Below are 13316 nucleotides of genomic sequence, written 5' to 3' on the forward strand. Positions count from 1 at the left end.
GTTGTTGCTGTTCGCGCTGCCGCTGCTGCTGCTTCGAGCTGCCAGACAGCAAGTAAGTACCGTTTTTGGGGCCTTTATTTTTCGTTTGTTTTATCACAAGCCTTCGCGAATATTTAACTCATCTCTCCCTTTTAAATCTTTACTAATATTCCCTATCTATACTTTTTTCCTTACGTTCTTCTTATGGCTTTACGAATATAATAATTAAAGCGTATATAGGAAATCGGATAAAAATAGCGAAATACATCGTGCGCGTGAGTCACACGGGTGCGCGCGAAAAAAAAAGCCCCAACTCTCTGAAACAATGCGTGCGTATTTCTACACCGCGCGCGCACGCACGGATTGACATTCTTCGGATTATATTATAATAATATCGCAAAAAAGAGAATTCCATAATAATGATCGTGTCGCGCGCGACAATCGATCGTTAATAATCGATTAAATATAGGATCTATAAAATAAAGCGACGCGTATTGTCTTTTGTAGGATGAAAAAGTTATTGGCTGCGCCTACGCCGGTACTTTAAATCGAATGAATAAAAAGTAAAGAAAAAAGAAAAAAATAGACAAGATGACCGAGAGCGTGCTCGACGTCTCGTCCGTCTACTACTCGACCAGTCTGCCGGTGATCGGCGACTCGGGCACGTTCGGCGCGTGCTGCGGCTGCGCCGGCCAAGCCGAGGCCACCAGCGTCCTCAAGGACGTCTCCACGCGGGTCTACGGCGGCGAGGTGCTGGCCATCCTCGGCTCCAAGGGCTCGGGCAAGCGTGCCCTGCTCGACGTCGTCGCCGGGCGCACCGCCAAGGGCGAGACCCGCGGCCGAGTCAGTCTCAACGGCAGCCTCCTCACGCCCGAGCTGTTCCGTCGTCACGGCGCTTACGTGTCCCATCGTTGCCACCTGCTGCCCTCGCTCACGGTCCGTCAGACTCTGCTTTACGCCACCCGGCTGGCGGGTCTCTCGGGTCAGCGGGACTCGCGGGTGCGTCAGACTCTGGCGGATCTGGCGCTGTCGCAGCTGGCCAACAGGCCCGTGGCGGAGCTCACCAAGCCCGAGTATCGCCGACTGATGCTGGGCGTGCAGCTGGCCAAGGAGCCGCTGCTGCTGCTGCTCGACGAGCCCACCTGGGACACGGATCCGCTCAATACCTACCTGATCGTGTCGATGCTCTGGTCGTACGCCACGAGGCGAGGCAGCATAGTGCTGCTGACCATGGAGACGCCGAGATCCGACGTGCTGCCGTTCGTCGCCAGGGTGACGCTGCTCTGCATGGGTGGCACGGTGTACTCGGGCCCGACCAGGAGCATGCTGGATTACTTCACGTACATCGGGTTTCCGTGCCCGGAGCTGGAGAATCCGCTGATGTACTATCGTGAGTGTGGAATGTTTATTGTACAATAATATTACAGTTATGTTAAGTTTTTGTTGTAAAGGTGATCTAGACTTATACAATTATTTTTACTTTTCCACTTACAGATTTACAGATAATGGTACTCGCCATCTAGCGGCAGATTGTATAAAGTCTACACTTTTGAAATAATAGTTGAATTGTAATTGTCGTATCATTTAAATTAAGCCTAAATTAAGTAAAATTAGTTATTCAGTGCCGAATCCACTTTCTTTTTAAATATATGATTTTCGTTATCAGAATTTTCGGTATACTTCTAGGGGAGATCGGGGTGTGTTGGCATGTGAGGTAAGTTGGCAAAATGGCATATTTCTCCTTATCAGTGACTTGAACCGATATGGTGCCATTGCATACAAATACAACCTATTATGGTGTTAGCACTACTGATAGTATTATTTCTATACAAGTTAGTGGTATGGAGAAATATGCATTTTTGCCAACTTACCTCATATGCCAACACACCCCGCTCTCCCCTACATTGAAAAACCCAAAAATATAAAATTTGCTGTGAAATAGGATAACTTACGCAGTTTATACTACTGTATTCAAAAGTTTTTTAAACCTTTTTTGACGAATCATCACAGTAGAAAAAGTGTAAGAGGCGCAAATTAAAAACAAAAATGTAATTTTGACGTTGATTTTGATTGACTAAATTTACCTAATTTAGGCGCATTTTAAACGATCCGACAATTACAATTCAACTGTTATTCCAAAAATTTAGACGTTATACAATCTGCCGCTAGATGGCGAGTACCATTATCTGTAAATCTGTAAGAGCAAAAGTAAAAATAATGGTATAAGTCAGATTTAATTTAAAACGAAAATTAAGTTTTCACAGCACAGCATATATATCTGCTGTAATGGTATTTCAAAAAGTGTAATCTATGCTCTTGAAAAAATACACGTTTGATAAAAGTAAATAATAAGCTCCTTACACTTTTTCAAAAAAAAAATAATTTTTAAAAGGTATAGTATAAACTGCGCAAGTTATATACTATTTTACAGCTAATCGTACACTTTTGGTTTTTCAATGTATGCAATAGAAAATCTAAAAACATCCAGTCTATGCAAGCTTATTAAAGAAATTTTATTTTCGAAAAAATCTCTTATAAAAAAATGTATCATTACCCATTCGTTCACTTTACAGTCTGTCTGGCCACCGTGGATCGTCGCACTCGCGACCGCTTCTACGACTCGAACCAGCAGATCTCGGTGCTGGTCGACAAGTTCAAAGCCGAGGGCGGCTCCTTCCTCAAGGAGGCGCCGGCCTCGAGCCTCGGCGGGGCAGCGGCTGCCTTGGCCCTGGCCAAGGCCGACAACGGCGGCACGCCCACGTCTTCCCAGCTCGCCCCGACGCCCTCGTCCATGACCCAGCACCACCAGCATCACCACCACCATCATCATCATCATCACAATTCGCCGTCGTCGGTGGCCGCGGGCCAGACGACCGCCACCATGTCGTCGCACAAGTCGCTGCAGAGCCGGGGCGGCGTCAAGTCCGGCTGCTGCTCGACCCTGCTGGCCCTGTATCTGCGCAGCTTGGCCGCCACCTTCGCCATCAATCGCTCGGGCGTCTGCCACTTCGGCGCGCGCCTCTTTCTGCTGCCGTTCCTCGTCGCCGCACTGAGCGTCTATTACTCGCACTCGGAGCCCGAGCAGTCGACGGCTTTCTTGCAGACCAACGGTCTGGTGTTCAACGTGCTGACGCTCTTCTATCTGGCTGGGATCGTCGTCACGGTGTTGCTCTGTAAGTTGGCATATTGATACTAAGACTTGAGAAAAAGAAGGTAAACTTCAAGTGAACAACAAACTTTCCCAAAGAAGAGCTCTTTAACTTATGCAAATATTTTTACTTTGCAACTTGCAGATTTACAGAAAAATTTGCACTCGCCACCTAGTGGTAGAGACTGGCATTGATTAAGTTGAAGCACGATCAAGAAGAGCTCTTTAACTTATGCAAATATTTTTACTTTGCAACTTGCGGATTTACAGATAAATGTACACTCGCCACTTACAAGGATAGCTTTTCAGGTCCGGGTCATGGTTTTGCTACAAAATTTTTTTGCAATACTGAAGCTCCCTGTGCTTAGTTTGATCTCATTGGCCTTAGGGCCCATTTTTTAGATGATTTTCCACATTATAAAAAAATCTTTGTCATTTTCTATATCGATATAGAAGTACTTAAACGAAAAAATGCAACGATCAAAAGTTTTAAAATTTTTCAAAGAATCTGCTTGAATTTTTTCAGAATTTTTGGGATCATCTATCACTTAATTCAAGAGGCCCAAATTTGACGCTTTTTTTAGTATATTTTAGGACTTCTTGAAGAGAATGGTGGATGGTCCAAAAAATTCTGAAAAAATTCAAAGAGATTCTTTGAAAAATTTTAAAACTTTTGATCGTTGCATTTTATCGTTCAAGTACTTCAATATAGAAAATAACAACGATTTTTTTATAATGTGGAAAATCCTCTACGAAATGGGCCCTAAGGCCCATGAGATCAAACTAAGCACAGGGAGTTTCAGTATTGGGTACCAAGAGACCGCAAAAAAATTTTGGAGCAAATCCATGACCCGAACCTGAAAAGCTCTCCTTGTTAGTGATAGAGACTGGCATTGATTAAGTCAAAGCACGATTTTGAGGATGTATAAACTCTCGTGTTTGCTATAGCTATAATTTTATTTCATTTTTTTTTATAAATTCAAAATTCGATATAATTAACGTTTTACATTAGATGCGTAAAAAATTGGATAAAAAATGTTTACATTAAATATTAATGTAAATTGTTTTTTTTCCTTCTTCTTTTCTTTTATTTACAATCTGTCAGCGAACAATAAGACAATGAAGCATATATAATTTGAGCTAATTATGTATGAGATACTGAAGTCTAGTCTAGGTGGACCAATGATCACCAGCCAGTTTTTAATGTAAAATTGCTGCTTAATAATTGATAAAAAATAGTATACTTTACCCCTAGGGAGTGAAAAATATACTATCAAAACACATCAATTTTAATGTAAATGCTTGACCTTAATACAAAATTTTAATTAGACGTCCAAATTTTTAAGGAATTTACAATCTTCTTTGAAACTTAATGTATAAGTGTCGATTTATTTGTTTTTTAAGTAAAATACACAGACCATGCAATGAATGCAAAAATGAAAAAAACAGATCTAATTATACGCTTGAATTGGAAAATTTCCATGAAAAATTAATTTTTCAATAATGATGTACACTGAAAAAAATCTTAGAGGAAAGTCCAACCAAAGTGGCAGCTGAATCAGAAAAAGATATTCTGCTGCCACAGCAAATTAATTGAGCAAAATTGAGCATTGAAACATATCTCGATAATTTTGCTGTGGCAGCTAAATATTTTTTTCCGATCCAGCTTTCCACTTTCGTTGGACTTGCCTGTAAGTTTTTTTTCACCGTAGTATTTGCGTCAGCTGTACACAAAACTCGAATCAAACTCAATGGTCGTCCTCCACCGCCAGATGGCGAGTACCTCTTTATCGATAAATCTGCTTGTGGCAAAGTCAAAATCACGGTACATAAGTAGAAGCTCGTGTCTCAAATCCTTATGGTAATTTATATGAAATATATTACAGTCCCAGGCTTTCGAGCGCGCTACTACCAGGAGCAGCGCGAGGGCCTCTACGGCGGCACGATGTTCATCGCCTCGTACTCGCTGCTCAGTCTACCGCTCAGCTTCGTCTCCACCGTCATGAGCGTCGGCATACTCGTGCCCATCGTCGAGCTCGCGGATTTCTCCGCCTGGGCCAAAGCCACCGCCGTCCTGTGGGCCTCGTTCGTCTGCACCGAGCAGCTCTGCTGCGGCTGCATGATGCTCGTCAAACGGCCCGCCACCGCAGCCTGCGCCGTGCTCTACTTCACCCTGGCCATGCTGCTGCTGGCCTCGGGCTCGCTGCGCAGTCTCAGGGCGCTGCCCGACTGGCTGAGGCCCCTGACTCTCGGCTGTCCCGATCGTTACGCCTCGCTGGCCCTGAATCAGCTGGCCCTGGACACGGAGCAGTTTCGCGGCTTGAGATACAACGCGACGGTCGCCTGTCTGCCCGCCGGACCACCCGAGCTCTGTCGCTACGCCGACGGCGCGGCCTATCTGAGGGAGCGCTTCGTCGCGGAGGAGGACAGCGTGTCGCGGGTGCTCAACGTCGATCTCAATCTGCTGATATGCGTGGCGCTGTCGACGGGTCTGGTGCTGCTCAACGGGGTGCTGTACATGCTGCCGCTCTCGGCCAGCTTCAAGGCCAAGTTCCGAGAGTGAGATTGTGTATGGATTTTGTCACGATCGCCTGGTTAAGTTATAATTGACGTGAGAAACCGACGAAGCCGATACGCGATAGAAAGTAATAATGGACAATTTTTTGAAAAAAAAATTTTTTTTTAAAGTATTTAATTGTTCGATTTTACACGAGGCTTTGGCAGCAGCAGCAAAGTTTTTTTGTTTTTGGTGACAAGTGCAATAATTAAATGTATAAGAGTGATTTGTAAATTTTTAATTCAATAAAAGTTATAATAATTATGTATAAATTTTATTAATGATTGTAATTATTTTACTTATTTCTCGGGATTCTAAAATGGAAATCGTCGCGAAAAACTACTCGATTGTTTTATGCAGTCGAGTTCGAACGTCTATAGCACGATTCCTCGTATTTTTCAATGAGATAAAAAACAAAAAAAGTATACCATCGATGTATCACTTGTTAAAATCATTACGATTTTTTATCGAAGGCTCGAAGGGAGCTTAAAATCGCAAAACATTTTATTGTATCTTCGAGTAAGGTATATGCTCCTATTAACGGTAGTGTCTCTATATTCGGTTAATAAAATGAATCAAACATCTTCAATAGAAATATGTTATAGAGTCACCTACCCCCAGTGAATGAAAGGTTTCAACAAATTTTCCTTAAATTTAGCTCAAATCAACGTTTTTCAGATGGATTATAATAATAAATGTCTTTACTGTAATGAATATAATTTTTGCAGAATTTTTACTTTTAACTTTCATTGATAAAATAAGGGAAAAAATACACGATGCACCAGTGAATGAATCATTTTTACCAGCAAATGAAATCATTTTCAGAGTCATCTAATTAATGATAATATATTCAGAAAGTTGTTGAAAACTATTGAAATATTTAGTATTAATGCTCAAGTATATTATAAAATTTCACTACCGATGAATTAGTTCAGTATAATTAAATTACATTAATTTATTAATAAAGTTTCAATCACTGAGCAGGTGACTCTATTTGTAATGTTTTTGTCGAATTAGTTAATATTGTATTCACGTGTTATTGTTTGTCGCTGTAAATAGCTGACTCGTATATTATGTTATGTTATTATTGTCGAGCCTCTCGATCGGTGAGACGAGAGCAATCCTGTATAAATAATTAAAATACAAAGTTGGTCGACCGAAAATAGGTACGTATACCTTCGGACTTTTAGTCTCCGTTCAATCGCATTTTTCAAAATTCTCGTCGATCTTCTTCTCTTACTCGCGCATGTGCATGTGCACCGACCTGCCATGTGCTTTTGAAATATACTTTCTCTTCGTAGATCGTAATTTACGTACATCATCAGAAGTCTATACGACGCCGCAGCGCACACAGTTCTCATCCTCCTGCTGCAGCAACTTTATTATTAAAAGTCGAGTGTTAAACGTGTGTTCATAGTGTGTGTAATTTTATGTATGGAGAAAATGATGACACCTAGCCAGAAGGAGCAATTCCTACGCCAGGACGACTACCTGTTCAACAAGCGGCTGAGTCGCTCGTCGTCGTGCTGCCTCGTGTGCAACGACGAGGTCTGCGTGTCGCGCTTTCATCGCGCCTGCGAGGACGGCCGCTCGGACTTGGTCGGCCAATTCCTCGAGTTCTGCCGGGATCCAGACTGCCGGGTGCTCGAGACGGATGATTCACCGCTGCATCTGACCCTCTACCACGATCGCAAAAGCTCGACGGAATTGCTGCTGAGGGCCGGGGCCGATCCGAATTTGGCCAACTCGATCGGCTGGACGCCCCTGCATGCGCTGGCCAATCGAGACGGCGGCGACGACGAGGACGACACGACGAGGACGTTCTTCAAGATCTTGGCGCAGCGAGGCAAGGAGGTGGCGGTCGACGCTCGCGACGACCTGGGCCGTACGCCGCTCGAGTGCGCCGTGGCGAGTCTGAAGCCGAACGTCGTCGACGCGCTGCTGGAGCACGGCCGCGCCGATCTCGCCAACTTCCGCTTCCCGAGGCAGGTGTACTTCAGCAAGTGGCTGCGCAGATCCGTCGGCGAGTCGCGGTTGTGTCTCGTGCTGCGAGCGGCCTCGGGCATGATGGCCGTCATGGAGCGCTTGAAGAGGCACGGCTACCCGTTCGACCACGCCAAGGTCCTGTTCATCCTCAAGCTGTCGGGCCTGCACGGGCTGTTCAATGCGCCGCCCGAGGCCAACGAGCGCTGGCACGAGGACGAGCGATTCCAGCGCTTCGCCAAGACGATCGCGATCCGCGGTCTCACGCTGCACGCGCTGCTGCACACGCGAGCCGAGGACGCGACCAAACTCGTCTCGTACGAGGAGTACGCGAGGCTGGCCAAGTCGCCGGGATTCGCCGAGCTGCCCGAGGAGTGCCAAACCGCGTGCGCCAAGCATCTGTGCGCCAAACTCACCCGAAAGTTCTTCCTCGCCTGGGCCACGGAGTGTCTGATGCGAGTGGCACCCTCGGAGATGAGTCAAGAGGTCAAGCTGCAGCTCTGCGAGCGGATGCTGAAGCCGTTCAGGAACGCGATTCTGTATCACGTATGCCTGGCGGCCGAGCGCGGTCTGCTGCGCGAGCTCGCGATGTTCGAGGAGATGAAGATCGACGAGGTGAAGCTCGATAGCTTGTTTTCTAGGAATAAGATTGTACAAGATTGAGTGGTTTTTTTGTCGTTGTTTTGCAAAAGAAATAATTATTGTAATGATTGGATGAAGAATAATAAATAAAATATCAATGTTAATTAATGAAATTCTTTTGATTCATTTATTTCATCCAAACTTTTTCCCCGACTTTTGTACTTGATGCTTTTTCGTGAAATGCTCATCAACGCCGCTTTAATTGACCATTATCATATAAATGAGCCTTTTCCCTTTTTAATGAATTTTCACTTTCTTAAATTCCATCCCAATTATCGTCATTAATATTTCGATTTACTTTATCTCAGACTGTAATTGAAATTTCATCGAAGAAAAAAGTGACTTGCATTATGCAGTAGACATTAACTTGAATGGTGTAACATGTCATTAGCTTACAATTAAGAATGTGCTTAATTTCACTTCAAAATGTAAATGACTTTTTTTTTAAACTCAAACGTTGCTTTGACAATATAATAAAATGCCATTAGAGGAACTTATGATATTAATTGAAATGAAAATTGGTTTAGTTCCTTTCGAATCTGTGCACTAAATTTAATGTTCATTAATGCTGTTATGGCTACTACTTTTACGATACAATCAGCTTTTATAAATAAGATAGTTTCTAACACTTCTTAATATGAAATGATAATAATATCAATATGTATTGATATTATGCTTTGGCAAGAATGACAAAAATATATTCGTACTAAAGACTAAATTATTTACAACAATATAACATTTTTAGAAAAATGTATTCAAGTGCACTTGAATTTTTCAATTTTTATTCGGCTTGAAACATAACATATTCGTTTTTGGTTAACATCTATCGTTGAATAAAAAATGTATGGCGTAAAATGTATGAAATTATGGCGGCCTCCCATAAGAGCCCATGTTAAGTTTGCTATTTTCAAAGGCTTCGTTCTTAACAAATTAATTCGATAACCCATGCTGAAATTTCGACTGTATATCAAGGGCACTTTAAATGACATTTCTGCAGTTTCATAAACATCTGTTGTCAACCCGTTTTACTGATGAGCCACCTTAAGATAAAATGTAAAGTTCGAGCAGCCGAACTACATTATATCTTTTTTTCCGGGCGAACGAAATCTATTCAGGTATTCACGAACTACAACTTGGCTTTCTCTTTCTCTAATGATTCGACCATGTGTTTTTTACTCACTAAAACGTGGAGATCAGTATACGTTCGAACGCGGCAGTGTGAACATCGAGAAATAAACGCAGCGATTGCTCCTGAAGTGACTTTTGTGTAAAAAAGAAATATATTTTGTTATATCGCGAGTTAACTAATAATCGTGTGCGAGTGTGAACAACGGCCGAGCACATTGTTTGGGAGACTTTCCACTATCTCTGCAAATTAGCCAGTCACTACCCGGTGAAAAAGTGCCTCGAGCTCGGCCAGGATCCCAATCATCCACAGAGAGAAATGGGCGACTCGCCGCTACTCTTGGCTTCGTCGAACCACGACATGGACCGCGACGTCGGACGAGCGATCGAGCTGCTGCTGAGAAACGGCGCAAATCCTAATGCAGTCAATCGATATGGATCGACGCCTCTTCACAGGTTGTGCGAATCCCGTAGCCCCAATCATATCAAGCTGATCGAGAGGTTCTTGTCGGTCTGCGGCCAAGTCCGGCAGCAGGTGAACATTAACGCCCGGGACAATCTGGGTCTGACACCGCTGCACTTGGCCATGGAGAAGCGTCGACAGGATGTGGTCGAATTGCTGCTGAGACATGGGGCCGATCCAAATGCTGTACACCATTGCAATTGACCGTGTACAACGCGGCCTCTGGGACGAAGCCAACACGCTGCTGAGCAGAGGCGCCAGTCCCAGGGCGTTCGACGCGGCGCGGGCTTGACACCCCTGCACGGCGGAGGAGGAGCTACAGCAACGACTTGGCATTTTTCCGGCGCAGGGCGATATATCCTTTCTGGGAGCTGATACACCAGCGGCTGACGATCGAGTGCTGCGAAATGATCCTTGGAACGCTGATGAACGAAAATTTGTTCGATACCATCTTGGCGGTTGACGACCGCAGCTCGTGATATTGATGATCACGTTCGTAGAGTAATGAGTGTTGCAGATTTTCTATGTAGCATTCGCGTAAATAAATTCTAAACTCGTTATTTTATTCATTATTTTGTAATTGAAATGTTTACACTTGTAATTGTTATAAGGGAATCATCAATAAAAAAATATAAAAAACTATTAATGTAAAAGAACTGTAAATGAAACTCTATAAATTCAAGTATCTCGTATCTGAACATATCTTGTGTCTAACTTTCTTTTACTCCCATAAACTCTTACGAATACGAAAACATAATATTTAAGCTTAGACTAGATCCTCTTATAAAAAATGAATGTGCTATACAGATTAGGGCTGAATACAGATCACTCGAACAAACTCGACTCGAACTCGACTCGTCGAGCTCGAGTAAAACTCGGAAAATTGATTATTCGTACTACCCCTATACAAATAGCGTAAACAAATTTGAGGAAACTGTAATAAAATGGACATCGACTTGAGAAGTTTACCAATTAAGGTATTACATCGGCTACAATCGGAGCCAAAAGTTATACCACATGCTTCGCGCGAGTAACATTGCGCGCGCACGAAGTACAGTATCAAAATTTCATGGGTGACTATACCACACAAGCATGTCCGAGCGCATGTCCGTGTGCACGCAGCGGACAATCCGATTTTCCGAATCTTTCGCCCCAGTATTCCTTATGGTCTAATGTACCAGTATAGTTAAATTTTTATTAAAATCCTATGAAAACTTTTCTTTCTGTGCAACTTTGTCGAAATTTTCCTATCTTACCAATGTTAATTTAACAATTTTAAAATTCAATATCTCGTTAACTACACGGTCGGTTTTTTTTGTAATTTGTAGAGTATTTCTATGTTGACTAAAACTAACTACCCTCCAAATTTCAAGAAAATCGCATGAAAGTGATTTTTACCGATGTAATACCTTAATTAGTTTACAATTAAGAAATCACCTCATTTAACTCTAAACATTTTTCGATTTTTTTTTAACTTGAAGATTGTTTTTACACTACAATGAGATAACATTCGAGGAATTTGTGCGATTAATCTAAATGGAAATGTTTATTTGACTCATTTATTTATATACCACATCTATGTGTTTATAGGTTTTTAAACTCTATTATATATAGAACTCGGAATATTATAAGAAAACAGCTGCATTATTTGAATAATTTGCAACGATGAAAATGGAATTCGGAACCAGAAATTATTATTTCCTCGTTCTCTTCACTTTACACTTCGAGCTACAAGATCGATCGCCAGATGGTTTATCGTCGAAAAAACGCACCCGCAAGTGGAAAACCATTTTTTAGACTATTAGTAAGAGAGACTTTTCAGCTAGTTTTATCTAGTTTCTTTAACATATTTTCCGTTAAGACGTAAATTGTCCGCAAAACTTCCTTCTAATTCGACAAATGCTGTCGCATCCATCTTACGAATGTTTGTTAAATTGGCAGGCTGAGATGACACCAGAATGAAATATTCTCCACGTTGATTAATTACAATAAAAACATCATTGAATTTTATTTGTTCAAATATAAAAAAATGTATTAGTCAGCACACAGTCCGAGGTAAGACCCAGTCACATTGACAACATTTTTATTCCAGAAACTTGCGGTATCAATTTTGACAATTGTCATGAAAAATGTAAACGCTTTTAATAATTTGTTGATGAAATACATGTTATTTACTTAAAAACTATTCAGTGCGAATGATTGACAAGAAATGTTGAGTCTTTCTTAATAATAATAAATTCGTGGCACAATAAAAATTGATTATAATAAGGGCTCCTTATATATGAGTGATTCTGACTAACTTTTAAAATAACGCCTAAAAAAATTTTTGATGAAAAATTTAGCGGCACAGTATCCGGAATGAATTTTTCTTGAATATTATCAACAAAGAATCCCAAAAATAACTTTGGGCTTTATTTTCCTCCATAGTCCATTTGGGAAACCCGATTTAAATGTGGGTCAAAATAAAACTTCTTCAAATTTTCGAATGACACCGATCTAGATGCGCTTTTGATATGTTATAGTACATGGTAAAAAAATCCTAAAGCCAAAATTTTACTCCCCATCCCCCCCTCCTACCCCCTCCACCCCTATAAACGTCCATTCTTTATTTATATTCATTCTGAAGCCCTGAAGTAATTAAAAAATCTGAAAAAATTCATAATAGTACATATCAACAAAACTAAGCACCTTGAATTTCTTCAGATTTTTCGAGGGCTTCAGGCCTTCAGATAAAATAATTAAAAATTTGGAAAATTTATATACGGCGATACGAGCCAATATCAAACTCGAAAATTTTTTTCTCTGTTTTATGCATTGAAAAACATGACCTTAAATTTCTTTGGATTTTTTCAAGTTTCCTTATGCACTTTTTGAAGCGAAAAAACCCCTTTTTCTTTCATGTGTTTTCATGTGACATTACTTATATCATCCCGCACATAATTATCTACGTAGGCGAATTGCGTAGTCATTATAAATGAATTAAATGTAAAATTTTTTTTTTACGGCCTTGCCCTTGATGATATAGCAAAATTTTTTAAATAAAAAAAGAAAGTGTGTGAAAAAAAATTATTTGTTGAATAATTTATTTATTCATGATAAGAAAAAAATTTTTCATGAAAAAAAATATATTTATAAAAATTTTTCATGAAAAAAAAAATTGTTTATAAAAATTGTTTATAAATTTCCCATGAAAAAATTTTTTTTATAAATTAATTAATTTATTCATAGTAGAAAAAAATTTCATGAAAAAAAAATTTTTTTCAAAAATTTTCAAGTGATTAACGCAGGATTATCGAATGTTCAATCCAGCGTACAATTCTTATTAAATAAGGGACAGAGTTCTGGTTGGGCTCATTTTGTTCGTCTTTTCCAGCCCTTTTTAAACATGTATATGTAGATATTTATTTGTAGCCGCCAGG

The 13316-nt window shown here is 41.0% G+C and overlaps 3 protein-coding genes across 5 annotated transcripts; all 3 read left to right on the top strand.

Moving 5' to 3' along the window:
• The first annotated feature begins 570 nt into the window (after positions 1–570).
• Positions 571–5899, top strand: LOC106653680 (ATP-binding cassette sub-family G member 8). The gene is made up of 3 exons (XM_023460125.1): positions 571–1369; positions 2553–3152; positions 5014–5899. The coding sequence occupies exons 1-3, from the start codon at positions 571–573 to the stop codon at positions 5688–5690; spliced, it is 2076 nt and encodes a 691-aa protein (XP_023315893.1). The 3' UTR covers positions 5691–5899.
• Positions 5900–6779: 880 nt separating this feature from the next.
• Positions 6780–8382, top strand: LOC106653721. Of its 3 annotated transcripts, none has more exons than XM_014373258.2 (2): positions 6780–6850; positions 7102–8382. In XM_014373258.2, exon 2 carries the CDS (start codon positions 7119–7121, stop codon positions 8328–8330), a length of 1212 nt encoding a protein of 403 aa, XP_014228744.1. In that variant the 5' UTR covers positions 6780–6850; positions 7102–7118; the 3' UTR covers positions 8331–8382. The 3 variants fall into 3 exon arrangements, with proteins under 3 accessions (XP_014228744.1, XP_014228743.1, XP_023315909.1); XM_014373257.2 differs by having other exon boundaries at positions 6782–6850; positions 6986–8382; XM_023460141.1 differs by having other exon boundaries at positions 6782–6850; positions 7125–8382.
• Positions 8383–9753: 1371 nt separating this feature from the next.
• Positions 9754–10101, top strand: LOC106653681 (ankyrin repeat domain-containing protein 39 homolog). The gene has a single exon (XM_014373212.1). It carries the CDS (start codon positions 9754–9756, stop codon positions 10099–10101), a length of 348 nt encoding a protein of 115 aa, XP_014228698.1.
• Positions 10102–13316: the final 3215 nt, after the last annotated feature.

This window comes from Trichogramma pretiosum, unplaced genomic scaffold, assembly GCF_000599845.2.
Source record: "Trichogramma pretiosum strain Unisexual culture from Peru unplaced genomic scaffold, Tpre_2.0 scaffold89, whole genome shotgun sequence".
NCBI classification, from domain to species: Eukaryota; Metazoa; Arthropoda; class Insecta; order Hymenoptera; family Trichogrammatidae; genus Trichogramma; species Trichogramma pretiosum.

Bases quoted from the DNA above. Each gene is read 5' to 3' on its own strand.
- LOC106653680 (XM_023460125.1), top strand. From the start codon at position 571: ATGACCGAGAGCGTGCTCGACGTCTCGTCCGTCTACTACTCGACCAGT. The intron at 1,370-2,552 runs GTGAGTGTGGAA...TTCACTTTACAG, and splicing joins GAATCCGCTGATGTACTATC to TCTGTCTGGCCACCGTGGAT. The intron at 3,153-5,013 runs GTAAGTTGGCAT...AATATATTACAG, and splicing joins CGTCGTCACGGTGTTGCTCT to TCCCAGGCTTTCGAGCGCGC.
- LOC106653721 (XM_014373258.2), top strand. From the start codon at position 7,119: ATGGAGAAAATGATGACACCTAGCCAGAAGGAGCAATTCCTACGCCAG.
- LOC106653681 (XM_014373212.1), top strand. From the start codon at position 9,754: ATGGGCGACTCGCCGCTACTCTTGGCTTCGTCGAACCACGACATGGAC.